Source organism: Danio rerio, chromosome 1, assembly GCF_049306965.1.
Source record: "Danio rerio strain Tuebingen ecotype United States chromosome 1, GRCz12tu, whole genome shotgun sequence".
In the NCBI taxonomy this organism is placed as follows: Eukaryota; Metazoa; Chordata; class Actinopteri; order Cypriniformes; family Danionidae; genus Danio; species Danio rerio.
Window position 1 is genome coordinate 61,098,294 of NC_133176.1, and position 27,173 is coordinate 61,125,466.

Below are 27,173 nucleotides of genomic sequence, written 5' to 3' on the forward strand. Positions count from 1 at the left end.
CCCAAATGAAACACTATCTTACTAAGCGGAAGTTTCCCTGATGATGTGTGATGGTTGCTAAATTAATGAAATAAATGACCAAACTATCAAATAATACCTGCCATGAGTATAATCACATTCACCATCAGGAGGCGCTATAATCACTCTCGTAGGAGAATTTTGCTTCTGTCAAAATAAATAAAGTAATTCAACACGAGCGCCTGATAGCTCCGCCCCTTCCGCTATGTGTGCAAAGCAGTGGCTGTTGAGTGCATGAAGTGTCCATCGTCCATTTCACCGGCTGAATGAGTGCAGCATCCGGGTAATTAAAGTGCACTTATTATTTTTAGAGTTTTCAGTTTGTGGTACACTATTTATACTACAAAATGGCGTGGAATAGTGCATAAGTGTGCGATTTGGGACGCACCTACAGTCACAAAACATGCTTTCAACAATGCTGTTGTTTCCTATTGCCCAGTCAGTCCTGTCCCAAACTGCTCCAAAAAGTGTTGTGAAAACTTTAGATTAATCTATAATCCATGTATTATCTCAAAGGTTTAATAAATATTTATTTATTTGCTCATTTTTTTACTGCTAAAATAGACGATAGTAGACATTCAATTTCAGAGATAATTTTAGTCAAAGTTAAAGGAGGTCATTAATAACATGGCAGAAAAATTCATCTTAATGTATTGTGTGAGTGCTTCTATGGCGGGGGTGGGGGGGATTCATGGCTATTTAACTCTGACCTCCTAAACTCTTTCACACCTACGTCAGATCTGTCTGGGTCTGTTTAGAGAGCCTGTCTAAAAAAATACTTGCACTTCCTCTTTTTCAGTCTCTCTCTCTCTCTTAGAGGAAATGAGCATCTCTCTCTCATTTTCATCTCTTCATATTCAACCAGGAAGGAAAGAGTCAAAGCTGATCTGAACAGGAGAGTTTGAGGAGAGCCGAATCTACTAATGACAGAAGATCAGTGAATAAGAGAGAAGAATGAAGATCATCTGGACTTTCACTCTGCTCATGATTCCTGGTAAGAGTCTGAACACATCCTGATCCAACAATCACATCACTGATAAACCAAACATGGGTTAAATATTATGACCAGACTTATTTATCATCAACTGATATGGTGAAACGACCTTGAAAAACACATTGAAATGATTATATTAGTGTTGTTATAGATGTTGGTTTGTTGTAGGTGTGGTGAGCTCCATGAGTGTCATCGGATATTCAGGAGGCGGAGTCATGATCACATGCAAATATGACAGAGGATTTGAGACATATCCAAAGTATTTTTGTAAAGAACAGTGGATATCACCATGCTCTGAGCTCATCAGGACTGAGATTAATAGTGAAGAGAAATGGGTTCAGTCTAGAAGATTCTCTCTGATTGATAACACAACAGCAGCATTTTTAACTGTGACCATCAGAGATCTGACAGAACAGGATTCTGGGACTTATTACTGTGGGGTTGAAACATATGGACCTGATCTCGGCACTAAAGTGAATCTAGAGGTCATAACAGGTGAGCAACTGAGAGCCTCAAACTCATGAAGATCCACAACATCACCAAACTCAACACTGACTGACATTACTGTACACATATTTAATCATAAAACTTTAGATCCCGTCCCACAATTTGGATTATTAGTAAAGCAAACTTATTGCATACAGTTTTATAATAATAGTGTATCTATACTGTATTCATGTGTACATTAGGGGGAGCAAGATTAAAAGTTTGGATAAACAAGGGGGTAAATAAAACTTTATTTTCCATCCACTAATGTTGTATTTACCCTGTAACACAGTGTACAACGTTTTTGCAGGATGGCCAGGATTAATCAATGTTCGATCAGTTGTTGATTACACTTTAAATTGATAAACTGTACAATATTGCCATTGTTAATGTGCTTGGTTTTAAGGCACATTGACCAGATCTGTGTTCATTGAGTTTTAAATGTCAAAATCTGTGTTCAGCAGGTCCACGAATCGGGACAGTGAGAGGATATTCAGGAGGACATGTCATTATAAACTCCAGCTATGAGATACAACACAAGAACAGTCAGAAACACGTCTGTAAAACTGGAGAAAATCATTGTTTATCTCTGATCAACATTAATGCAGCAGCAGAATGGAAAGACAGCGGTCGATTCTCCATTCATGATGACAGATCTGCAGATCTCTTGCGTGTGTTTATCAGAGAGCTGAATGTCCAGGATTCTGGAGAATATAGGATTATAGTCAGAGAATCTGAAGACTACAGCTTCTTCTCTGAGTTTGAGCTGGTCGTCACAGACGGTGAGCCGCTTTCAGTCATTCCTGCATTTGTTGATGTGCTAGATGTGCTGAAGATCTGGTTGTGATGTGTACAAATATGGATGTTGGTTCTTAAAGGAAAACCTCATAATAATGTGATTGCGTTTAGTTTTGTGTTCTTGTGGCTCAGTTGTAACTCTTTCATGAGCTGATACTGGGCCGCAACTCTCTGCATTATATGCAGTCAAATACTTTGATCATATCTGATATCTGTGTTTGTTTTACAGTAGTGTGTTGCTTAACTGTGGAATGTTTATACACTGTAAAAGTTAAAGGTTCCTGGAGGCACCTTTTGGGGTTTTTCAGCTTGCCACACTGGCCCTCTTTAGGGCCTCTAGGGACACTATCAAAAGGGGTGGTTCCCTAAGGAACTTCAAGGGTTCCTGGAAAAAACCCTCTTATTAAAAATGACCAGGAACCATTTTATAAGTTTACAGATTTTACAGTAACTTTTTTGGGAATTTGAGTTCCTCTAACTCAACGATCGCCTCACAGCAAGAAGTTTGCTAGTTCGAGTCCCGGATGGGTCAGTTGGCATTTCTGTGTGGAGTTTGCATATTCTCCCCGTGTTTCGTGGGTTTCCTCCAGGTGCTCCATTTTCCCCCACAGTCTAAAGACATGCGCTATACAGTGTGAAATGAATAAGCTAAATTAGCTATAGTGTATGTGTGGGAATGCAAGAGTGTATGGGTTATCCCATGATTGGGTTATGGCTGTAGGGGCATCCGCTGCGTAAAAGATGTGCTGGATAAGTTTAGCTGTGGCAACCTCTGATTATTAAAGAGACTAAGCTGAAAAAGAAAATGATTTTCAAAGTGCTCCGAGGTCTCAATGTAAAGTAACAGCGACTCCAGAACCTCAGTATTAGAAAGACGTGCTTGAAGGGTCCCAATTACACCAAAAGGATCCGGCAAGTACTACAAAGACTGACAGTGGTTTCGCCAGGAATCTCTTTATGAGAGAAAGAGTTTTAAAGCACTTAAAATATATTTTGAAGTTCCTTGGGTACTCAACAGCAGGCACGTGCACACATAGGGCTCAACCTGTGTAGTGCACATGTCCTTTTTAGTCATGGATAGAAAGTGCCCTTCCAAAATTATCAAAAGTGCCCCCATGACGCAACACACCCTCCGTCCCGCCCTTCAGTAGGCTTGCGACAACACCGCTCTTGAGTAGGCGCGCTCAAACCCTACACCCCCTACCCCCCGCTTTACACGCGCGACAACACAGCTGATCAGAACGCGCATGACAGCACCGGTCGTCAGTACGCGCGCGACAACAACAACAAGAACTGGCCCCATCCTCTACCCCCTAAACCCCCCCCCCCCGCTCTTCGAATAATTGATCATGCACGTGCCCTTGGGATGGTCTCTGCACGGGCCTGCTCAACAGAGTATTTGAAGCACCTTTACCTTTTACCTTGTATAGATTAATATGCAGGGTTATTTCTAGCACGCCAGTGTGTTTGACAAAGCAAAAAATATAAAAAAAACAAGGCAGTGTCCCCACAACTGCCTTTAAACTTGCATATCCTCTTTTGTTTAACTTGTTTGTACAGATGAATGTTTTAATTCTCTTAATAAAGGATTTGTTTTTTTTATGCAAATTAGTATGTGGTCTCTTTGTCCTGGAGGGCCGGTGTCCCGCATAGTTAAGCTCCAACTTTCTTCAACACACCTACCTGTATGTTTCTAGTACACCTAGAAACAGCCTGACTAGTTGGTCCAGGTGTGTTTTATGGGGGTTGGAGCTAAAAAAAATCCAGGACACCAGCCCTACAGGACCGAGTTTGGATACCCCTAAACTAGATCAACAGCGTATAAAGGATATGGATGTAGTTTTGTTGGTCTACAGCAGTGTTTGAATGCAGACACTGAATGTCTGCGCATATTCTGAGAGTGTGTGGGATCATTTGTAATTTCTGTAGTGTTTAGTGTTGCATCATTTGTGTGTTCATGTGCACGCAGTGTTTCTTAAAAAAATTCACCCCAAAAATATTCTTTATTGAATACTTTTCAATTGTCCAAACCTATTTGTGTTTCGTTTTCAGTTGAACAAAAAATAAATAAATGATATATACAGTTAAAGTCAGAGTTAATAGCCCCCTTTGTAGTTTTTTTTTTTTCTTTTTTAAATATTTCTCAAATGATGTTTAACAGAGCAAGGGAATTTACACAGTATGTCTGATAATATTATTTATTCTGGAGAAAGTCTTATTTGTTTTATTTCGGCTAGAATAAGAGCAGTTTTTAATTGTTTAAAACAAAAAAAAATAACATTTTAAGGTAAATATTATTAGCCCCCTTAAGCTATATTTGTTTTTGATAGTCTTCAGAACAAACCATCGTTATACAATAACTTGCCTAATTACCCTAATCTGCCTAGTTAACCTAATTAACCTAGTTAAGCCTTTAAATGTCACTTTAAGCTGTATAGAAGTGTCTTGAAGAATATCTAGTCTAATATTATTTACTGTCATCATGACAAAGATCAAATAAATCAGTTATTAGAGATGAGTTATTAAAACTATTATGATTAGAAATGTGATGGAGAAATCTGCTCTCTGTTGTTGGAATATCAAGCCAACTCCATGCGTGTTCAATAAGAAAAGGTCTGAAGAGGGTTTTCTTCAATGCCAAAAATATTAGTAATTTATTAGATACAACTGAATAATTTGATGACAGAGCTCTGGGTTACGTTACCCCAATGCTATACAAGAATTACATTCAAGAAGTTCACAACTAACATACATTTCCTGACTCCAGCATATATACACAACTGATATTAACAGGTGGAGTTTTGGTTTAACGTCACTTATCAGTCGTTCTGCAGTCCCTTGGCTCTTTGTAACCCCTAGACATACTTCCTCTTTCTGCAACGCTTCTCTGCATACCAGAACTGAACAATTACTTGCATCTTTAATATATTTCACAACTTCTACAAAGATCATGCTCCGTGTGACATGTCCAGACAGCAGTCTGGAACAAACCTAAATTCATTCTTATTCTGCTTTTTCACTTGTCAGCAGTTCTTCTAAAAAGTATGCAGCACAGTAAAAAAGAGGAAGTGTGTCTGGTCAATATGTAATGTAATACAAAAGAGAAAGGTTGATTAATCTGTTGTTAGTCCAAACATTTTCTAATAAAAGATAAAGACACAAAAGTAATAAAAATAAATTCTTTTTTCCCCACAATTTCCCCCTTTTCTGCTCCTCTCGAGAGCAGACAACAACAAAAACAGATAATCAAATCCCCACACCGTAAAACACAAATTGGGGGAAAAGTAAACAGGGGGAAAATAATTTAGGGGGGCTAATAAATCTGACTAAAAGACTTCAACTGTATATATATATATATATATATATATATATATATATATATATATATATATATATATATATATATATATATATATATATATATATATATACATATGAAGACTTGCTTGTTGATGATAATAGACCATTTTTGCCGTTTTGGTACTCTGAACACACTCTCGCTGATTTACACAGCCTGTAAGTTAGAGTTTCTCTCACAAAATCAATGATGAGCAGAACCAGACTAGACTAATTCAGCATGCATTGTTTTAGCAGGGTATGATTCGCAGTTTGAATACGTAATATTTAGCATCATATTAGGTACGTTAAGGTAAATGCTCCTGTGTGTGTTTGTGTGGCGAAAAAACAAAATATTTTTTAGTAAAACTACTGTTTTTTTGTGTATTTGTTTTAGATGTTCCAAACATTACATCATCATCATCATCATTACCATCATCATCATACATTTCAACATTACAAACTCCACTGAGCACAACTGTTTCAGAAAATTCTACCCTCACATCACAGTTCAACACCATAACAGGTACTCATGTGCTGAATAAATCATGCATCTGATATTTGGCTCAAAGTGGTTCTGATTCTTAAATCTCCTGTTTCCAGAATCTTCTCTGATCATCCCTCTGGTTCTGGTTCTTCTGCTTCTGATCATCGCTGCTCTCTTATTACTGTTTCTCTATAAGAAGCACCAAACTAAAGGTAAACCTCCTGCTTCTCTCCTACAGATGCAGAAACTCTCTGTTCACAGAGTTTACAACTCAGATTAGATTATATCGCCATCTAAAGGCTGCGACAAGACATGAGGAACATGCAGATACTTCATTACACACAACAGATCAGTGTTGAAATGAGATATACTGTCATTAAAGACTTGTTTTCAGCAGGTGGTGACTCCACATCTCAGACTGCACATGGAAATACTGAAGCGGTGAGTTACTGTCACTGCAGGAAACCTTTATTTCTGATCATAATGAGAATTAAGTGTATTACTTTCCATCCTGAAGATCATCACAGCTCTAAATCATGTCTCTGTTCCTCCTCAGGTTTCTAATATTGGTTGTGATTATGAGGAGATTAAAGACACTCACAAGCAATTACCCAGAAGCCCCTCTGAGTCTTCTAGCGCTGTTTACGCCACTGCTCAATTACCCACAAACCCCTCTGATTCCTGTATTTACTCAACAGTTCAGGAAGCCTCTGGTGACTCTCAGATCTGCATCTCATCTGCTGAAGATATGAATTACTCTGTGGTGAATTTCCACAAGACACCAGACTGTCCTGACAGTGTCAGTTTGAGGAATCATCAGGAGTGTTGTGAATATTACAGTGAATGTGCTGCTGTCAATCCTCATCTCACTGCTTGAAGAGACTCAGCAGAGAGTGTGAATTAATTTTAACCCACAGTGTGATGCTTCAGTGATGCTCCATTGCTGTATATTTCAACTTTCAGACTGTTTGAATTTAGTCATGGAAGTTTCTGTTAGTTTGATTTGAGGAGATGGAATGGAGAATCTGAATTATCATTTTTTTTTGTGTGTGTGTGTGTGTGTGTGTGTGTGTGTGTGTGTGTGTGTGTGTGTGTGTGTGTGTGTGTGTGATGCATCAGTGATGCTTATTAACAGTTTATTTTAAACTAACTTTATTAATATTTATCATTATAGCATTTACTAACTTATCAATGTAATATTTTGTAATGTCCACCAGAGGGTGATGTTTGTGTGAGAGAGAGTCTTGAGTAAAAGAGCACATGAGCATCTGTGTTTGGAAAACGCGTCCCCAGAGCCTGTCTGCTTTCAGTTTGAATCTGTGATTCTTGATGAAGAGTTTTACTTCATCATTTATTGGATTTCAGTACATTGATAAAAGACTATCTTCTCGCTATGGATGAGAAATGCCACAGGTCTGCATCAAACATGAGTGGAGTTCCCAGATTGCAGTGGGATCCTGTGCTTCAGGATAAACGCACACAAGATAAACAAGTACTGTGCTCTTTATTCTTCTTTTAAGTGCTGGCTACTTGTGCTTAAGCTTCTAATGAGTGTGACTGTTTTCAGCAATAGAGAACATGGAATTGAGGCCCGAGAAATGAGTTTTTAATTGATAAGTGAAGAGGTTTGAATCTGGAGCTATGATGCATTGATCTTTTGTTGTACTGTTTGAATTTAATCCTTTGAACTGTCTTGGTCTTGGAACTTCAATTAATTTTTGGAACTTTTGGGCTGTTTTAATACAATCATTGGTTACAAATGAGTCTTGGGAAGTTTGCACTGTTTGAATTTAAGTAATGATTGCTTGATTGTTTAAAACAAGTACATTTTATTGAACTTATTTTTATGTAACCATACATTAGGCTGGTTGTAATTCTTGTAAAACTTTTACTTAAAGGATGGTTTTCCAAAATCGAAATGATTGCTGTTAATTTGCCCGTCTTCTGCTCATCAATGCTGTACGTGACTTTGCATTTAAACAAGACCTTATGGCTCGATTCCACTGACTGGTACAGTACGGTACGGTTCGGGTCGGTACAGGTCACCTTTATCAGGCTTACGTTTCCACCACCAAGGGTACCCTTTTGGTGGGCATGGTGTATGACAAAGTTTCAGCCGACGTCATTTTCGCTCGAAAATGTCTACAATAAAGCTGCACAGGTCGTTCACATATCAAATGAAAAGCACTTCTCACAAAACAGATGCTTTATACACATACTTGTGTATAAATGTTCATTACCAGCTTTTCTATAAACAGGAGTTGATTATAACTGCAGATCAATGACGGTGCAAAATAGCCTACTGTAACGTCTGTAATTATATTAGATAAATAAATGAACATATATGAACACATACAGACCCTTATAGTCTCCGATATGTTACCAACTACAGAAGAACTACACAAAGCAGACATTTCGTCGTTAATTAAGTTAAAAAAAACACAAAGTATAGCCTACAGTCAGTGAAAACCTCTCATCTGTGTCTGTAATCTTCAGCAGCACATGAAGCCTCTGTTAGACAGTCACTCCATCATTCCCAGTTCATATTAGTCCAAAAGGTGTTAATAAAGATTAAAACAAGGCTTCGCCTTTATTTCCGCGCTCCACTCTCGCGTTTGTCCTTTTCTTTCTGAATGTGTCACTCTCGTTTGTCAGCTTCTCACAGGATCAGGTTTCCAAAAGTTTGTCAATAATCAAGTGCATGTTATTATTATCAGATCAAGAAGTTTGTTATTTCAGATAGAGATGCGCGGCGAAAGCAAGAAAGAAAGCGAAACCACTCGGGGTTCAGACTGGCTTGTAAAAAACTAAGCCGCACAGGGTAAATCCGCTCTTCTCCGTGGCTTTGTGGCTGTTTATCATGACGACGACAGGGTTTGTTTGCAGGATCGACCATGGCTGCAAATGTATTTATAATTCCGCTGTAATCTCTCGCTGTGTATTTCAAACATGGCGGGTCCTTTGTTTACATTCTGGCTTGTTGCGTCTACGAATGACGTATCTCTGTAAACCAATAGCGTTCAGCTGCGCGTGTAGCTCTACCTGTTGGGACCCTTTCTGCAGTTTGGGACCCTTTTGAAAGGGTCCCGAAAAAGTGGTATGGTACGGTTTGGTTCGGTACGCCTTTTGACAGTGGAAACGGCCATAAAAGCGTACCAAACCGTACCGTACCGTACCACTCAGTGGAAACAGGCCATTAGTTACAGTGAGCACTGAAGATTGCACTGTGCTGAAATGTCAGCTGGATCTCATTTGATTTAACTCATTTGTATTTTTCAGCTTGTAAAGTAAGTTTGTGAATGCTTTCTTGGTCTATATTGGATTCAGTTTGCGGCTAGCCATTCTTTTTTTATACAATTTATAATTTATGTGTGCGTGGAGCTCTTTTAATGATTTATCATGCAGCTGAATTACACTGATGCATGCTAAACAAATAGTGAGAGAAAACACCACATCCCGAATAACCTCCCACAACTTCTTCCGTCCTCATATTTTACAGGAAAGCCTAAATGCTTTCATGCATGTGATTTGAATAAGGCGATCTTTCTGCAATCGTTAAAAATGTAGGATTAATCTACAAGTAAAAAAAAAAAAATGTATAAATCCGAGGGTCACGTGTTTTGAACAGTGGCTTGTGATCTGTACATAACGAATCGACCATGATCTATTACACCCATGATCCATTAGCCCTGGCACAAAGTATATAGGTGTTCAGTGAAGTGTAGTAAGTGTATGTGTTGTTCTTGGGTGGTTAGCATCATCTCTTCACATCAAGAATGAATTGGATTGAATTGAATTGGATCAGGAATGAAGCAGAACTCTGCGGGAAGGTAGATCTCCAGGAACAGGTAGATCTCCCTCCTTTAAACAAGAAGCACCCCTGGTTTAAAAGTATCCAGATCATTTTTTGATCAGTTTTTTCCCCAAGTACAGTCCAGCTGCTCCAGCTATGAACAGTCCCCCTCCGGCCAACATTATCGCCGGGGCTAGCACTAGCTCTGTCACACCCAGCACCACACCTCCGGTCACCATCGCCGCTGCTCCCACCGGCCCCACTCCCAATGCTACTTTATGCAGAGTTTCCTTGACTTTCTCCAAATACACATCTCTCTCTATTATTTTCTGAAACCTCTCATTCGTGTAGTACTGCCATCTGTTTCCCTCTGCCGTTTTCTCGATCTTCTCCAGTAGTGCGCTTACCTGAGTGCAGTTGTCAGAGTCTTGATTGTTAAACAAGTGATATCTGCTACTAAAACTCTCTGCAAACGCATGAAAATCAGGACTGTCTTCATTGTTTTTGTTGATCAATTTCTCCAAATCCCCATGAGTGAACAGTACGATGGAGTAATGTGCAGCATCTTCTCCGATGTTCTCCTGAAGCCAGTTCATGATGTTTTTCTCTTCCTCTATGAATCTTGAATTGACTTTGATGACCAGCAGGAACACGTGAGGACCTGGAGCTGACATGACGACCAACTTCTGGATTTCTTTTTTCGTCGTCTTCTGAGACGCATCAGTCAGTCCCGGAGTGTCGATTATGGTGATGCTCTTTCCACACACGTGCGCTTCATGGAGCTCACTGGTTTCTGTGTTTGGGGGATTTTTCCACTCAAAACACTCCTTGTTTACGATGGTTTCCAGAACACTGGTCTTTCCTGATCCAGTTTTACCCAGCAGTACGATCCTTGGCTTTCCAGACCCTACAATTAAAATGTAAAAACAAATCAAAGATGGTTTTAATTCAGATGTTAAAGTACAATGCCTGACAGAAATCTTGTCGTGAATCCCAGTTGTAAGAGCAACCAATATTAACTTGACTTCTAGTTGATCATTTAAAGTATCAGAAGGTTTTCTGGTGAATCATCTGTTGGTCTGCATCTCAAACAATCACAAATACTGTAGAAGACCTCCTGGAACCCACGTGGAGCCAAGATTCTCACATAAATCAGTCAAGTTTGGTGAAGGAGAATGTTTTGAGAGTAGTATGTCTCAAAGCTTGCAAACTCTTCTCAAAAGAATGTCTTTTTTCTAGACAAAACACTACATATTTTTAGAACGTATATAGGTAGGCAAATTGGGAGAGACACTGCTCACTGCAGAGCCAATCGAGCAGAGCAAAGCTCCAGCGAGGGAGAGCTTGAGCTCTTGCTCCTCCTCCTAGAAGGTGTTTTAATGTGTACACCCACCCCTTACCCCCAACCCTCAGTGACATCACTCGAAGAAGAAGTGCAAGAAAGCAGGAGCAAGAGTTCAAGCTCCCCCTCGCTGGAGCTCAGCTCTGCCCAAATGGCTCTGCAGTGAGCACCACTTGAATCGGGATGCAACAAAACTCACTTACAAAACTGTCCTCTGTTGAGTATTTTTCTCTGCGCTTCCTGAAACATCTCATCTGTATAGTATTGACCTCCATTTTCCTCCACCAACTTCTCAATCTTCTCCATCAGTTTGTTGACCTGTGTTCGATCACTGGTATCTTCATTATGGAATGCGTGAACTCTGCCTCCACACTCGTCAACTAGAGCCTGGAGTTCATCACTTTCCCTAATATAAGCAGCTAATGTTTTCCTCTTGAGCTGATCGGCATGAGTGAACAGAACGATAGTGTGACGAGGAGCTTTTTCTCCAAAGTTCTCCTGAATCCACTTCACCGCGCTCTTCTCTTCATCTGTGAATCTCACGCCCAGTCTGGCCACCAGCAGAAACACATGTGGACCCGGGAGACACTTATAGACGCACTTCACGATTTCGTCCTTCATCTTCTGTTTGCTCATCGTCGTATCGAACAGACCCGGAGTGTCGACGACTGAGATGATCCGCTCCCCAATCTTCAGCTTTCCACTCTCGCAGGTTTTAGTCACTGAAACTGCTGAAAAGTCTGCCTTAAAATATTTGTTATCCAGTATAGTGTTTCCTGTTGAGCTCTTTCCAGATCCTGTTTTACCCAGAAGAATGATTCGCAGATCAGGTGAAGTTGATCCTGTGAGATTAATTGAACAGAGAATGTAAATGAAGTTATCTTAAAGGGGAAAATCTACTTGTTTAGGAAAAAGGCTCATTTTAATACTCTCCCAGAGTTATTTCCATACATACATACATGAGCAATCTTATAAAAAGCATTTTTTTATTTGCCTATAAAGATGTCACAGTATGTCCTCTAACATTTTTTTTCTTCTGAAGAAAGTCTTTGTTTTATTTTGGCTAGAATAAAAGCAGTTTAATTTTTTTGAAAGCCATTTAGTATCCATATTGTTAGCCCCCTAAAGCAATATTAGTTTTGGATTGTCACCAGAACAAACCAGTTAAACAATCATTTGCCTAATTACCCTGTTTTAGGTTTTAAATGTCACTTTAAGCTGTATAGAAGTGTCTTGAAGAATATCTAGTCTAATATTATTTACTGTCGTCATGGCAAAGATAAAATGAATCTGTTATTAGAGATGAGTTATTAAAACTATTATGATTAGAAATGTGGGCGAGGCAGGGGCGCAGTAGTTAGTGCTGTCGCCTCATAGCAAGAAGGATGCTGGGTTGCTGGTTCGAACCTCGGGTCAGTCGGCGTTTCTGTGTGGAGTTTGCATGTTCTCCCTGCCTTTGCGTGGGTTTGCTCCGGGTGCTCCGGTTTCCCCCACAGTCCAAACACATGCGGTGCAGGTGAATTGGGTAGGCTAAATTGTCCGTAGTATATGAGTGTGTGTGAATGTGTGTTTGGGTGTTTCCCAGAGATGGGTTGCGACTGGAAGGGCATCCGCTGCGTAAAAACTAGCTGGATAAGTTGGCGGTTCATTCTGCTGTGGCGACCCCAGATTAATAAATGGACTAAGCTGACAAAAAATTGTATGAATGATTAGAAATGTGTTGAAAAAAATCTTTCTGTTAAACAGAAATTGGGGGAAATATACATATATATAAATTTATATATAAATATTATTTGTGCTTCTAGGGGAGCTAACAATTATGACTTCAACTGTAAATAACTGTCCATGTAAAAATGCAAAACACATTGTAATGCACTGTCAATGGATTGCCGAACCAACAAGTGGCGATAAAAGCTTTTTTTTTTTTTTTTTTTTTTTTTTTTTTTTTTTTTTTTTTTGCTCAATTGACCCGTAAATGTGTAATTAAGTACTTTCAGAAGTAAGTTACATACAATGTGGAAGCAAACACACAGAGGCAAATTACCACCATGTTGTAATTCACCTTTATTCTGTCTACCTAATTGGTGTGAACCAAAGACTATAGAATACACATGACATGTCACTCGTATAGTTTTAAAATAGGGAAAAGTGTAACAGTCAATATGGCAAATGAAACCCCGCATACTAGTACAGGAGCCAAATGTTGAGCACGATATACTGACGTTCATCCGGGCAGAAACTCAAACCAGAAGTGTGCACTTTTACTTTGGTAGTCAACAAACATGGTGGGTTCTCAGCGAATACTTGCTTGACAGACATGAGAACTATATCCACTTAAAGCTCGAAATCTCTACTTTTAAATGACTCAACTATACTTGAAAACAACATTTTTTTGGTTTTATAATCTGTATGGAAAAAAACGTGAGGTGCAGTCCATCCTGTCAAACACACATCATGTGACAGCAACTACTGAAATGATCTTCAAAGAGTCGCTGTCATTCTGGAGGAGATTCTCCATCAAGACTGAGTTGTGAATTACTTCAGAAGAGCAGCGCGATCAGACAATCATTATCCAGAGGATGATCGTGTGTAGAACTGCCATAAATGAGGTTGGTGTCGTGATCTCGTTCCCTTTGAGTGCGCATACACATTAGCCCTGGCAACCTGAAAATATGCAGACTATTGTTTGATTCTGATGTTTATAAACTAAACTTATGAGACCGATGTTGGTTAGTTTTATTTGTGCTTCTAAATGTGAAATGTAATTGTAAGCTTGACAAACAGTTTTGGAGAATCGGATGTTTTCCCTTTCAGACAGAATGCCAGAGCATACTGCCCGAGAGGCGTTTCAAAGACAGACACTGAGTGAAATGACTTGCCTTGAAGGGACTTTTGTGTGAACCAAGTCAGATTGGCCAATCAGAAAAAAAGGAAAACAGTGTACACTGATGTCATGAGGCCAAAACTTTTGTTTTAGTGGTCACACCAACCGCAAAACTGTTTCCATAAAGATTATTTTCAGATAATGCAGCGTTTGTGTGGATGAAGGGCTAATCTGTGTAAATATTGTTTTTGCTCATTTAAAAATATCTGTGTTCATGTGGTTTGGGCCTTAAATAGTTGGGTTTTATCATTTGTTATCCAGTCAGATTATCTCCGCTTCTGGCAGGAACACTGTTAGCCTAGCTTAGCATAGACCATTTAATTGGATTAGACTCTTAGCATCTTTCATATAAATTACCAAAGAGTTTAGTTAATTTTCCTTTTTAAAGCTTGCCTCTTCTCTACTTACATTTTATCTTGTACAAAGACTGACGTATACAGTAGAATTGTATTTTATATATTATCAGAATGAGAGTAAAGTGCCTCGCCATTTGGGCCTAGAAATTGTCAACTTTTCATTTTTTGTACAAAATGAAGCTCACGATGAAAGAAACTTTTTTGAGCAAGATGCTAATGGTCTAGTCCGATTCAATGATATATGGTAAACATGGTATAATTGTTTAACTCTAGGGGAGCTGTAAAATGAGCCTATTTGCAAAAAAAAAAAAAAAAAAAGTATAGTGTTTCTTTAATGAATCAATGAGTCAATTAGTTTGCGGGATAATTTAAAATCTGTACTTGTGGTGTCTTCCTCTGTCGTTTTCTCTGTCCCCCCATGAGCCTCAGCATTCCGGTGTATGTGAGAGAGTTTCAGCGATGTTTGTTTAATTTGCTTAAGTGCAGCAGATGGTTTTCTCTCTGAAATCAAAGTCATTTGGCATGTTAGGAACAAATCAGAACTTTTTAAAATGATATCGAGCATTTCAAATAAAACTTTGATACACATTGGGCCAATTATTTTCATAAAGGCACAAAAGATGTTTTCACTTGTGTGAGATTTTAGTCAGATATCTGTATGTGCAGCCATACTGGCGATGATCGAATGTAAAAAAAGAAAAAAAAAAAGAAAAAAAAAGAAGCATAGATTGCATAGTTAATGTACTTAATACACCGTTCTGCATATATATGCTTTGTAAAAACCATGGAAAAAAATAAAAATGAATGAATAAATAACAAATAATTGTGGTTTTTATTCCACTGGATTGACTGCGATGGCTAAATTGACTGTTTGATTAGATTACACGAGCTGGAATCACTGGTCAGATGTGCCACAATAGCACACTGAGGACACCTGCTGGTTATAAGGCAAAAAAACAGATTGCTATTGTTTGCTGGTGTGAACACAAATATAATCATCATTATATTTACATTTAAATTTATCATCCCTAGTGTGAACGACTCTTTAGAAAGCTGTAAATGTGTAATATTTTGACATAATTCATTAGACTCTTCTGCCTGCATTGTTGTAACTTTTGGCAGTCTTTAGTACTGCAACTGATTGTATTCTAGTCTGACTGACTATTTCAGCCTAAAATATGACAATATTGAGTTTTTAATTGAGCGGTAATTAGAAAAATAGCCATGTTATTCATATTTAGTTTATTGGTATTGTTTATGTTCTGCTCTTAAATATGGCTGACTAATGACAGCTATTAAAAACACACTATATATGATATGTACCTTTAGGGTACAATATGGATAAATTGTGCTCTTGTATGTATCTCTAAGGTACTTAAATAGACCTTCTGAATAGCTAGTTATCACATTGACATCTTTTATACCTTTATTTATTTACACATGTTGGGTTTTCGTGTTTTATGAGGACTCTCTTTAGACTTAGTGTTTTAAAAATTCTAATATGAGCCCTTGTTTTCATGTGCGTACACGTCTGCAGAGGAATGTGTCTGTTTTTTTTTTTTTTTTTTTTTATCTGAAATAGAAATAGAAACTTTTTGTTTACAGTCTTTAATTCCTACAGGAAAAGCCAGTTTGAAAGCTTCTGTTACACAACTGGGGATAAAAATTTTATGCATCAAGTTTTTTTATTTTTATTTTGCTACTGCAGATTATTATTATTTTTATTAATTTTTGCATCATTAAAACGTAATTAAGTGAATCCAGCCACTTAAATCACAGCAGAAATAAAAAAGACTCTTTCACAGCCAGATACTGTAGATGTGTATATAGAAATGGTTGGAAACACTCAGTTCTGTCTTACCTGCTGGATGAATGCCATCTTCTTTTGAAATTAGACGTTCTACAAGAAAACAGATGTGATATTTTATAGATACTATAAATTAAATACATTAAAATACAGCTTATTTATAGATTTTACTGTAAACATGTGTCAACATGCTTTTATCCCAACCTTAACTTATTGAACTAAGTGTATCATGGTCCAGCTTAATTCTTTAATTTTTGTTTCATTAAAGTTAAAATGACTCGTGTTAATTTGATAACTTTAATATTTAATGTAAACTTTAGTGTGTAAAGATGCAGATGTACTCACCTTTTTCACTCATCTTGCTTCTGCTTGGTTTATCGGAAATAACTAGTTTCTTATCATCATGCACACAGGCTTTGTGAAGCAGAAAAACAGTTTCGCTCAAGCTGGAATGATGACTTTATATGCTGTGTGTGTGGTGCGTGCGTGCGTGCGTGCGTGTGTGTGTGTGTGTGTGTACACAGATGGCTCAACCAATTAAAATTTTACATGAAGAAAAAAAATTTTTTCAACATGATATCTGCTGCTAAGGCATGATAACAGATGCTGTGTTAAATGAGATGTTATGACTATTTCCATATTATTTCCACTAATTTATGGTGACAATAAAACTATTTCTTGCAGGAAAGTGCATAAATTGTTTAGTTTCATTTTCACTTCATTAAAAATGCAAAGATTATTCTCAAACAGACACAATATACTGGGTGATAATATAGTAGTGCTGCATTATTTTTTGAGGAATAACCAGCCTGATCTCACGAGAAAACGTAAGTATTTTACGTTTTGCCAGTTTAGTGGCTAATTCGTATGAATTCGTACGAGTTCAGTCGTACGAAATGGTACGATTTTAAAAAGGAGGCGTGGCACCTGACCCAACCCCTAACCCCAACCGTCATTGGGGGATAAGCAAATCGTACTAAATTGTATGAATTAGATCGTACGAATTCATACGAATTAGCCACTAAATGAAAAAGTTACGAATTGCTGTGAGATTGTGTTGGAATAACTGAATGAATGATGATAATAATGATGGTAATAGTAAATTAATGATGATTGCAACTTTGCAATTGTTTTTTGATACAGTAGTTTTTTTTTTTTTTTTTTCAAAATCTGTATAGTTTTCCCTTCGCTGAAGAAGGGATAATGTACATCCAGACGGTGGTTATCTCAAAATATCAGCTGTTTTATAATACTGAAGGGTTTATTCAATGCATCTTTATTTCTATAGTTATTCTACAATGTAGAGTGTTAAAGCAGCTTAACATAAAAGTTCTAATGAATGTCCTTTCAGTTTTTTAGAGTTCAGTTCAGTGTGGTTCACTGCTTAGAGTCCAAACACTGAAGAGCAAATCCATCGATGCGCAGCTCTACAAGTCCCAAACCAAGCAAGCCAGTGGTGACAGCGGCGAGGAACAAACTTCACCAATTGACCAAAGTGAAGGGGAAAAAACCCCAGAGAGAAACCAGGCTCAGTTTATTATTTATTTATTGTTTTTTTATTCTGATAGCAATCGGCGGGATGTACTTTATCCTGATTATTACATGGCTGCTGGCCGCAAAATCAGACTTTTAGACACTAGATATTGATTAATTGACTTGCAATATGGCACCAAACAATCATATATGTGAAGACATAAGTAAAATCAGGTCTAGTTATAATAAAATTTAATTATACAATGAATAAATGTGAAATTTTCAGCTTCCTGTTTTGTTATTGTTGGTTTTTTTTTCATTCTTATCAACATGCACGAACACGCCAGGAGACAGATGCAAGATTTTTTTTTATCTGTTATAAATCTAAAAAAGGCAAGCCAACCAGTGCAGTCTATTCTCTTTACATATTTAGATAAAACTTGTATTGCTGTTTTCCTTTTATCAGCGTTGTTGTGCATTAAAAAAGATAGATTTTTCTGTGACAGTGAATAATGTCAGTGCTGGGCTGGCAGAAGGAAAAGCTTTATTTATAGAGCACTAGTTTAACAACCATAGTTGATCCAAAGTGCTTTAAAATAAAAAAGAGAGAAATTAAAATTAAAAAGGAGGAATAATAAAAAAAAAATAAAGCACAGAAAGGCACAGTTATTTTAGAGGAACAGGTCTTATTTTGAAGCAAAGTCATTGTGTGGTGTGTTTGTCTGCTGTTTTGACTTGAACAGAGACTTCATGCAGGTCTAGACAAGACTGCTCAAATCTTTCTGCTCTGCAAAACAAACGCAGTGCTTTAAATGTGGTTTACTTCCTTCTGAAAGAAAAAAACAAGAATAAGGAATGCATTATTCTTTCTCTTTTATCATGCTCTCTCACTGGTCCTTTCACACCTTTTATAAAGACTTTTTTCAGCAAAAACTTTACATTTTTTACTTTTACTTTAAAGTAAATACAGAATTAATTGGTAATTTCTATACAAATTTGGGTGCAGTGGCAAAGCAAACTTGGGTTATATTTGTAGTAGTAGTAGTAGTAGTTGTAATAATAATAATAATAATAATAATAATAATAATACAAATAAATCAGCAGACAGGTTTGTTCATAAATTACCTACAGTATATACAGGTTGAAATACCTATTAGTATGTTTGTATATTTTATGTTAAAGTATAGAATAATCTTTAGGAGTTTTCTCATGATCAGATGTCATGGATCTTGACTATTGCTGAACATTTACAGTAAATCAAGCAAAAAGAAGTACATTTCTACTTGTGCTGGGTTATACAAATGCTGGGTTATGTCAACCTTAGTTTGAGTTGAGTATAAGTAAACTAACCATTTGGTTAAAATTAGGCTGTATACTGAAATTGGATTATACACAACTTGGTTTGAGGCGGTTCATTCTGCTGTGATGACCCCAAATTAATAAAGGGACAAAGCGATCAGGAAAATGAATGAATGAACTTGGTTTGAAATAACCCAGCCTTTTTTAGTGTAACCAAGTAATTTTTAACTTCTAAAGCTGCATCACAAAAGAACCCACATGCGCTAATAATAGTATTATTTAAACAGCAGCTATGGAAATGAAGTGTATGCTGAATTATTAATACACAGTCACTCTAAGTTTCTGACCTGATTTAACCTCAGAGAGTTTTGGGTGGTGTTTTTAATCTAACTGTTGAACTGGAAATTCAGCATTAGTTGAATGCAATTTGGACTCTTGGCTGAGTTTCACTTTACTTGAACTTTTATTGACTTCATCTCCTGTTTCATCTGGAACTTCTGTTTGTGTGATTTATTTACAGTATTTATTTATTTTTCTGGTTAAAGCAGACAACAAGTGCTGTTAAGAGCATGTCAAATCAAGACGAACTGATGAGAATGAAGTGTGTGATTGTCTGAAGTCCGTGTGTGGGAAAAACACAACTTCTGATAAGTTATAGTTTATGCCTTTCTATCAGCTGGAACCAGTCTGGCCATTCTCCTCTGACCTCTGGCCTCATCAACAAGGCATTTGCGCCCACAGAACTGCCCCTCACTGGATATTTCCTCTTTGTCGGAGCATTCTCTGTAAACCCTAGAGATGGTTGTGCGTGAAAATCCCAGTAGATCAGCAGTTTCTGAAATACTCAGACCAGCCCATCTGACACCAACAACCATGCCATGTTCAAAGTCTCTTAAATCCTCTTTCTTATCTATGCTGATGCTCGCTTTGAACTGCAGCAGTTGCATTGAGTTGCTGCCAGGTGATTGGCTGATTAGAAATGTCCATTAGCGAGCAGTTGGACAGATGTACCTAATAAAGTGGCCTTGCTGTGAGGTGATCATTCTATCAACTGTGCCACTATGTTGTATCTGATTATGGCATGGTGTCCAGGAGAAAACCCTGAGCTTGAAAATACTTTGTATTTCACCACCTGGTCGTTTAGCATCAGGGCCGGAGTGGGACTCATTTTCAGCCCTGGAGTTTCAAGCCAGACCGGCCCACCTCAGTTCACGACTGATTCCAATTCAGTTACTAATGGCACTATCACGTCTTTTTCAAGAAAACTGCTGCTTTAGAAATTCAAATGTTCAACAGCCCTAACAGTATTTTATGTCTTAACAATAAAATCGAAAAAAAAAAAAAAAAAGATTTTTCATGGGAGATTCGATCACAGGTCTATACCATTGAAATGTAATGTGCTTACCACTGGACCACATTGACGCTATTACAGTGAGAGTAAAAAATAATTAATGAGTTGCGACCCTTAGGACACAGCACTACTTTCTTTTGATGGCTCAATCTTTTTCTCCTATTTTTAGATTTCTGATCAAGTTATGTCAGATTTATTAATGTAGTGAATCATTTGATTTTCATTGAGCAGGTGTTTTATTCATTTTATTCGAATTCTTATATTCACTAAGGTGCCGCTGTTTGGGGCGATAGTTGCATTACATCATCATCATTAACGTTAGTTAACCTGCAGGCTGCATTTTTCTCACGGGGCTGCGAGAAAATAAATAATAAGAGCGGCACTACGGTAAAATAATGATTAAAAAGAGTAAAGCTATGGTCAAAAAAAATAAATAGAAGAAAAAAGTGTGACTGCTGAGAGTGCAAGCAGCTAGGGACACCGGCCCTCGCGGCCAAAAAACAGACCGGCCCACCGGGAATTCTCCCGGTCCTCCCGATTAGCCAATCCGGGCCAGTTTAGCATAGAAGGGGTTCCAAGATAGGTCTTCAGAGCTCCCAGGGGTATAGGAGAAAAGGGGTGGATGGGGGATTCTTCAAAAATGAAGATAAGGGAAGTAAGAAAACGGGCTTGAATTCCTTTAGTTGGTTTATCGAGGACTGTTGATGTGATACCAGCCGTGTTCAATCATAGCATGTGGTCCTCTAATTTACTTTGTAAAGCTTCGCATAGGTTTAGTATGTGGTATAAGTATGTGAATGTGGATGCAGCAAAGGTGAATATGACCTCAGTGATGAGATAAATGCTCAGTTAACAGTCGTCCTCTAGTGGAATATTTAAACAATGCAGTTGTGGTGAAATTGAGTGTGAGTTAGTCTTTATATAGTGCAGATTCAGTGTTTGTCCAGTAGGTGTCGTTGTGTAAGTGAGCAAAGTCTGAAGGATGAGGAAGTCCCTAAAGCAGACTGATGTAGAGACAGAGATACACACACACATCATTCAGCATCAACAACACACTCAACTCAAGTCACAATGAAGATCCTCCTCATCTTTATCTTGACTTTACAGCTGATCTCAGGTCAGAACTCTTCTCTTTCAGCCACTGGATACTCTGGAGGAAGCCTGATGCTGGACTCTGGGAAACTCTGGATCAGTGACTCTGCTAAATATCTGGCCAAATTACCAAACTGGAGGACAATAATCAATGAAACTAAACATGAGAGATGGATTAATGAAGGAAGATTCACTCTGTTCCGAAACAATAATGGAAACCTCATGATCTTCATCAGAGATCTGCACACAGATGATGCTGGAGAATACTGGCTCGGTGCTCTTTATAATTGGGGTGCAGATCTGACGTTACATGTGGAAGAAGGTCAGTGATCTAATAATATACAAACATTTCTGAATAGAAAATTAATGATGATTTTAAAGCCTTAATTAAAGTCATTTTGTTATATACAGACTCATGTTGTGCGTCAAAAAGAGTGATCATGACTGTCGGAGAAACTGGCAGCTTCAGCTGTGATTATTCTCATAATCATATTAATGATCCCAAGATCATATTCAAAGAGGAACAGCACTCCATTAAGATGATTTACAGCACACTGAATAAGAAAGACAGATTCAATATATCTGATGACGGACTGAGAAACTCATTCAGTGTGAGCATTACTGCCGTGACAGCAGATGATGGAGGAGTTTACTTATGTGGAGTTTGGGTCAACAAACACTCGTACAGTTACTACATTATTAATACTGTACATCTGCAGATTATGAGTGAGTACAATAAACATTGTGTGTGATTACTTCTGTGAGGAACCTGAGAAGTTGCATTATGTACCGTTTCCTTGTTCTTCATCTGCAGTGTCTCCAGTAGTGAGACGTGAAGGAGAATCTGCTCAGATCTTCTGCCCTTATGATTCAATCTATCAATCAAAGTCAAAGTCTCTCTGTAAGGGGAAGTGCTCCACTAGAGACACACGTCCTCTGGATGAGACTGTGAGAGAAGAGAAAGAGAGACTGACTCTGCATGAAGACGTCACAGCAAGCGTCTTCACCGGGACCATCACTGGACTGACAGCAGAGGATGCTGGGAAATACTGGTGCGCAGTGACATTAGACAGAGAGCTGAATTATCTTTACACTCATCTGATGGTCATCATCAAGCAGGGTGAGGAAGCTTCACACGTCTGAATGTGGAAAACTAGGCCTGTCCACTGATGTTCTTGTGTTTCTGCTCATTTCCAGAGCTGAGCTTGACTAAGTATGAAGGAGACGACGTGTCCATCCAGTGCAGACATCATGATGGAGATCAGAAAAGCTTCTGCAGAGCACATGAAGCCTCCGCGTGTGTGAAGGATGGAGATTCACTGGAGACCATCAGAGATGCTCGATTCTCTATCAGTGATGAAGCGTCTGCTGGAGTCTTTACTGTCAACATCACTGATCTGAGAGCAGACGACTCTGGGGTGTACTGGTGTGGAGCTCATGCTGTTACTAAAGTGCATCTAAACATCAAACAAGGTAAAATATCCTCATTTAGTTTATTTGGTTTAGCCTCGGTGCTAAGCACTCTGCCAACTTAACCTGAAAGTTTTTGCTAAATCTTTATATTGGATAGAAGAAAAGCTGAAAACAAATCTGGAAAAGTGTTCAAGTGATCTGTTGGTTTGTCTTTAAGTCTGTGTTTGTGTGTGTTCTTTCAGACTTTTCCATAATCATCATCATCATCATTATTATTGTGTGTGTGATTGTGCTGCTGATCAGTGGATTCACTCTAACTAAACGTAAATCAAGAGGCAAGAGACGAAGTGATGCTCCATTAAGGTCAATCTACTGCACAGTTACCCACAATCCCCTCTGATACACACTCAATACTGCAGCTACCGCACCAGAAACAGAACAATTCCTTCATTTTGAACAAATCTTTAATGTGACTCAAGAGCAATGAGTCTTCTCTGTAGTTTGTGATTTGTTCATTCCCTCGTGTGCACATTTGTGAAAGTGGAGAACATCATAACTTTTCAATCCAGATGGACGGGGCAACCATTACTGCATCAATAATGGTGAAAAGCCTTGGAGTAACGATTGATGACCAACTAAACTTCTCTGACCACATCTCTAGAACTGCTCGATCTTGCAGATTCACACTCTACAACATCAGAAAGATCCGACTCTTCCTATCTGAACATGCAGCTCAACTCCTTGTTCAAGCTCTTGTTCTCTCCAGACTGGACTATTGCAACTCTTTACTAGCCGGGCTTCAGTTAACTCTATCAAGCCTCTTCAGCTGCTTCAGAACGCAGCAGCACGAGTGGTCTTTAATGAACCTAAAAGAGCACATGTCACTCCGCTGCTCATCCGTTTGCACTGGCTGCCAGTTGCTGCTCGCATCAAATTCAAAGCTCTGATGTTTGCATAAAAAGCGACTTCTGGCTTTGCTTCTTATCTGCTCTCACTTCTGCAGATGTATGTGCCCTCCAGAAACTTGCGTTCTGTGAATATATATATATATATATATGTATATGTATGTATGTATATGTATGTATGTATGTATATATATATATATATATATATATATATATATATATATATATATATATATATATATATATATATATATATATATATATATATATATATATACACATACAAAAAATGACAGTCTCATCACACAAACACCACTGGTAAATAAAACAAAAATACAATCTCATTTTAAACAATGACTAAATAGTCTGATTAGTGGAATCTTCAAAATAGCTCAGAGGTTGATGCAAGCAAAAATAAACATTTATGCATTATTTGCAGGAATCAGATCTTACACTCTTGTTATCTGTGTGTATATACAAAACTGTTGTGTAATTATATATATGTATTTATATATATATATATATATATATATATATATATATATATATATATATATAATTTTTCTGTCACCCGAGGGTCACAGTTTACTTTGACTATGAAGGTAAATTAGACATGTTCAGGAAACCCACACTGAGACCACATCAGACCCAGCAGACAGAAAGCAGATCTGCTCATAGGAAATATATACGTGTAGCAGTTTCCTCTCAAGAAAATGAAATTAACCCCAAATTGAGTCCCTCTCATTCATTCATTTTGTTTTACAGATATGCTGGTATTTTGAAAATGCTATAAGTCTTGTACTTTCTGTAGTTTAAAGATTTTTTTGTGAATGTGTCAGTGTTTTGTGTTTGCAGGGTATGTTTGACAGTGTCCTGTGTGATAAAGATCAACAGCATGAGTTGCTCTTCAACTTGTGGTTTGCTTTTGCCCCATGTGTGTTCATTTCTTCCACCTATGCTTAAAAACAGGAAACAGTTTTTTTGGTCACTCAGACTTTCAACTTTAAGATCAACTGTGATGTATTTAATATCTTATCTTTTATTACAAAAGATCCAAGATCATCTGAAGTATTTATTAGAAAGAAGCAAGTATGATTTCGGTAACAGCTTACTTTTAAAACCTTCAACGTTCTGCCATTCTCAAGTCACCAACATGATTCAACTGAACTTCCTTCTTTGACCATATTTGGGTAACAGATTCCGGGGGAACACACTTCAGACTGAAGCCTGAAGCTCCACCTAGTGGCAGATATAAGCAAGTACAGATGCCTTATTAGTTTTACTAGAGATTGTTTGTGTATTTGTATTTTATGGTCGTTATTGAAGTGATAATCTCATGCTTAATTCTGTTTAAATTGTTTGTCACACTAGAGTACACAACTCCTTATATCTTTAAAGAGCCCCTATTTTGCATTAAAAACTCATAATTTAGTTTTAGGGGTCTCCAACAACATGCTGATCTGTGTGCAAGGTCAAAAACACTTTCATTGTCTGCATTTGCATTTATTTAACCTGATTATCCCAGCAACTCCCATATGAATCGTTCAGTGATTCATTTGTTCCCGAACCCCTCCTTAGCATGAAGCTGATCTGCGCTGATTAGACCGATGACAGTCTGTTGTGATTGGTCTGGTGTGATTGGTCACCACGGCTACAGTATGAAGTAGCAGAAAGTATGTGAAAGCCCAATGCAGGAATGCCTTAACCCTTGCAGTTAAAGGCCAGCATATACTCTACTCTTAACCTTAACCCCAACTAATAACTGTGACACACAATCAATATTAATACACACAGCGGCAAAAGCTGAACAATTTTGAAAACTGACCGCGCCACATGTGTGAGGAACTGCTGATAGTGGTCATAGCCAAGGCAAACAGCAGAGTTCAGAAACACAGGTAAATCAGTAAAGGAAGAAGCATGCATCACATTTTCAACGTGGTTTTGGACGTGATATGTGAACAGCCCCATACAGACTTACCTTGAGAGATACAGTACAAGCACTGATCTATACTCTATACATGATTACAAGCCGCACGGGGTGATTACAACTTATAACACACAATTAAACACAGATTTAGCGGACTACACAAATTGAGACAACAATTTTAATGACATTTAGATGTTCTGATCCGGAGGAAGAAGAAACTGGCCCATATGAACTGTAAAAGTAACTGACAAAGTTCGTCAAAGTCTGACAAAGTCCCATACATAATAGTCTCTGCTGCTACTTCAATAGCAAACAGCCACCGAATCCCACGATGCAGCTGAATCTCCATCTGTCAGTGATCCCCTACGCCTCTGCTAGTGTCTGAAGAGCATTCACATTTTACTTGTACTGGAAGTACATATTTGGTACTGTACTGTTTCGACATCGATCAAGCAAAAGATCTGAACCCAACTCAATTCATTAATTTGCATCTGAGTCAACTATTTTGCTAAAGAATCAATAGTTTTAAACATGCTGCACTTACAGATTTAAACCTCAGCTGGATGTTTTTATGCACTTAGAGCTGTGTTACACACTGCATGTAGATCATTTTCAAGAACCCATAATATGGGGCTCTTATAATAACGATAGAGTAATTCCAGAGGAATGGACATTTCATTTCACATTTGATAACAGCAGGGACCATTTTAATAAAACCAGCATTTTCATATCGATGTTCTTTTAAGAATAATAAAAGGATGATGATCTAAAGTCTCCACATTTCCCTTTTTGTGTTTGTACAGTTCATCAGTGGTGTTTAAGTCTGATCTGTGGCTGCTGACCATGGTGCTGATTCTACAACTCTCAGGCTTGAAATCTCATTAATTCAGGTGTGAAAGAAACATGCACATGCTCAGATTAACAAACATTTGGATTCTTTAAACATCAGATTTAATATATATATATATATATATATATATATATATATATATATATATATATATATATATATATATATATATATATATATATTATAATATATATAAAACGTTTGTTGCAAGAAGGTCACTGGTTTGAGTCCTGGTTGGACCAGTTGGCATTTCCTTGTGGAGTTTGCATATTCTCCCTGTGTTGGCGTGGGTTTCCTTCGGGTGCTCCGGTTTCCCCCACAGTCCAAACACATGCACTACAAGGGAGTTCATGAACTAAATTGGCCGTAGTGTATGAGTGTGTGTAAATGCGAGTGTGTATGGGTGTTTCCCTGTACTGGATTGCAGATGGAAGGGCATCCGATGTGTAAAACATATGCTGGAAAAGTTGGCGGTTCATTCGGCTGTGGTGACCCTTGATAAATAAGGGACAAAGTCAAAGGAAAATGAATGAATGAAGTTTGTCCTCTAGGTGTCGCCCAT

The 27,173-nt window shown here is 37.9% G+C and overlaps 3 protein-coding genes across 5 annotated transcripts; 2 read left to right on the forward strand and 1 right to left on the reverse strand.

Moving 5' to 3' along the window:
• Nucleotides 1-871: 871 nt before the first annotated feature.
• On the forward strand, nt 872-7,402 carry LOC108179133 (uncharacterized). 2 transcript variants are annotated; one of them, XM_073908004.1, is made up of 7 exons: nt 872-1,012; nt 1,181-1,507; nt 1,960-2,280; nt 6,030-6,158; nt 6,236-6,331; nt 6,514-6,560; nt 6,676-7,402. In XM_073908004.1, exons 1-7 carry the CDS (start codon nt 973-975, stop codon nt 6,994-6,996), a joined length of 1,281 nt encoding a protein of 426 aa, XP_073764105.1. In that variant the 5' UTR covers nt 872-972; the 3' UTR covers nt 6,997-7,402. The 2 variants fall into 2 exon arrangements, with proteins under 2 accessions (XP_073764105.1, XP_017211426.3); XM_017355937.3 differs by having other exon boundaries at nt 1,963-2,280.
• LOC141375272 (polymeric immunoglobulin receptor-like) lies at nt 7,396-23,482 on the forward strand. Its single transcript, XM_073908005.1, has 6 exons — nt 7,396-7,611; nt 21,563-21,838; nt 21,928-22,242; nt 22,331-22,636; nt 22,714-22,989; nt 23,172-23,482. The coding sequence occupies exons 2-6, from the start codon at nt 21,589-21,591 to the stop codon at nt 23,327-23,329; spliced, it is 1,305 nt and encodes a 434-aa protein (XP_073764106.1). The 5' UTR covers nt 7,396-7,611; nt 21,563-21,588; the 3' UTR covers nt 23,330-23,482.
• si:dkey-1c7.3 lies at nt 7,931-16,817 on the reverse strand. 2 transcript variants are annotated; one of them, XM_073908002.1, is made up of 5 exons: nt 16,647-16,817; nt 16,356-16,394; nt 14,876-14,995; nt 11,458-12,096; nt 7,931-10,819 (listed from the first exon to the last, which is right to left on the reverse strand). In XM_073908002.1, the coding sequence occupies exons 1-5, from the start codon at nt 16,657-16,659 to the stop codon at nt 10,020-10,022; spliced, it is 1,611 nt and encodes a 536-aa protein (XP_073764103.1). In that variant the 5' UTR covers nt 16,660-16,817; the 3' UTR covers nt 7,931-10,019. The 2 variants fall into 2 exon arrangements, with proteins under 2 accessions (XP_073764103.1, XP_002664794.6); XM_002664748.8 differs by lacking the exons at nt 16,356-16,394; nt 16,647-16,817 and having other exon boundaries at nt 14,876-15,177.
• Nucleotides 23,483-27,173: the final 3,691 nt, after the last annotated feature.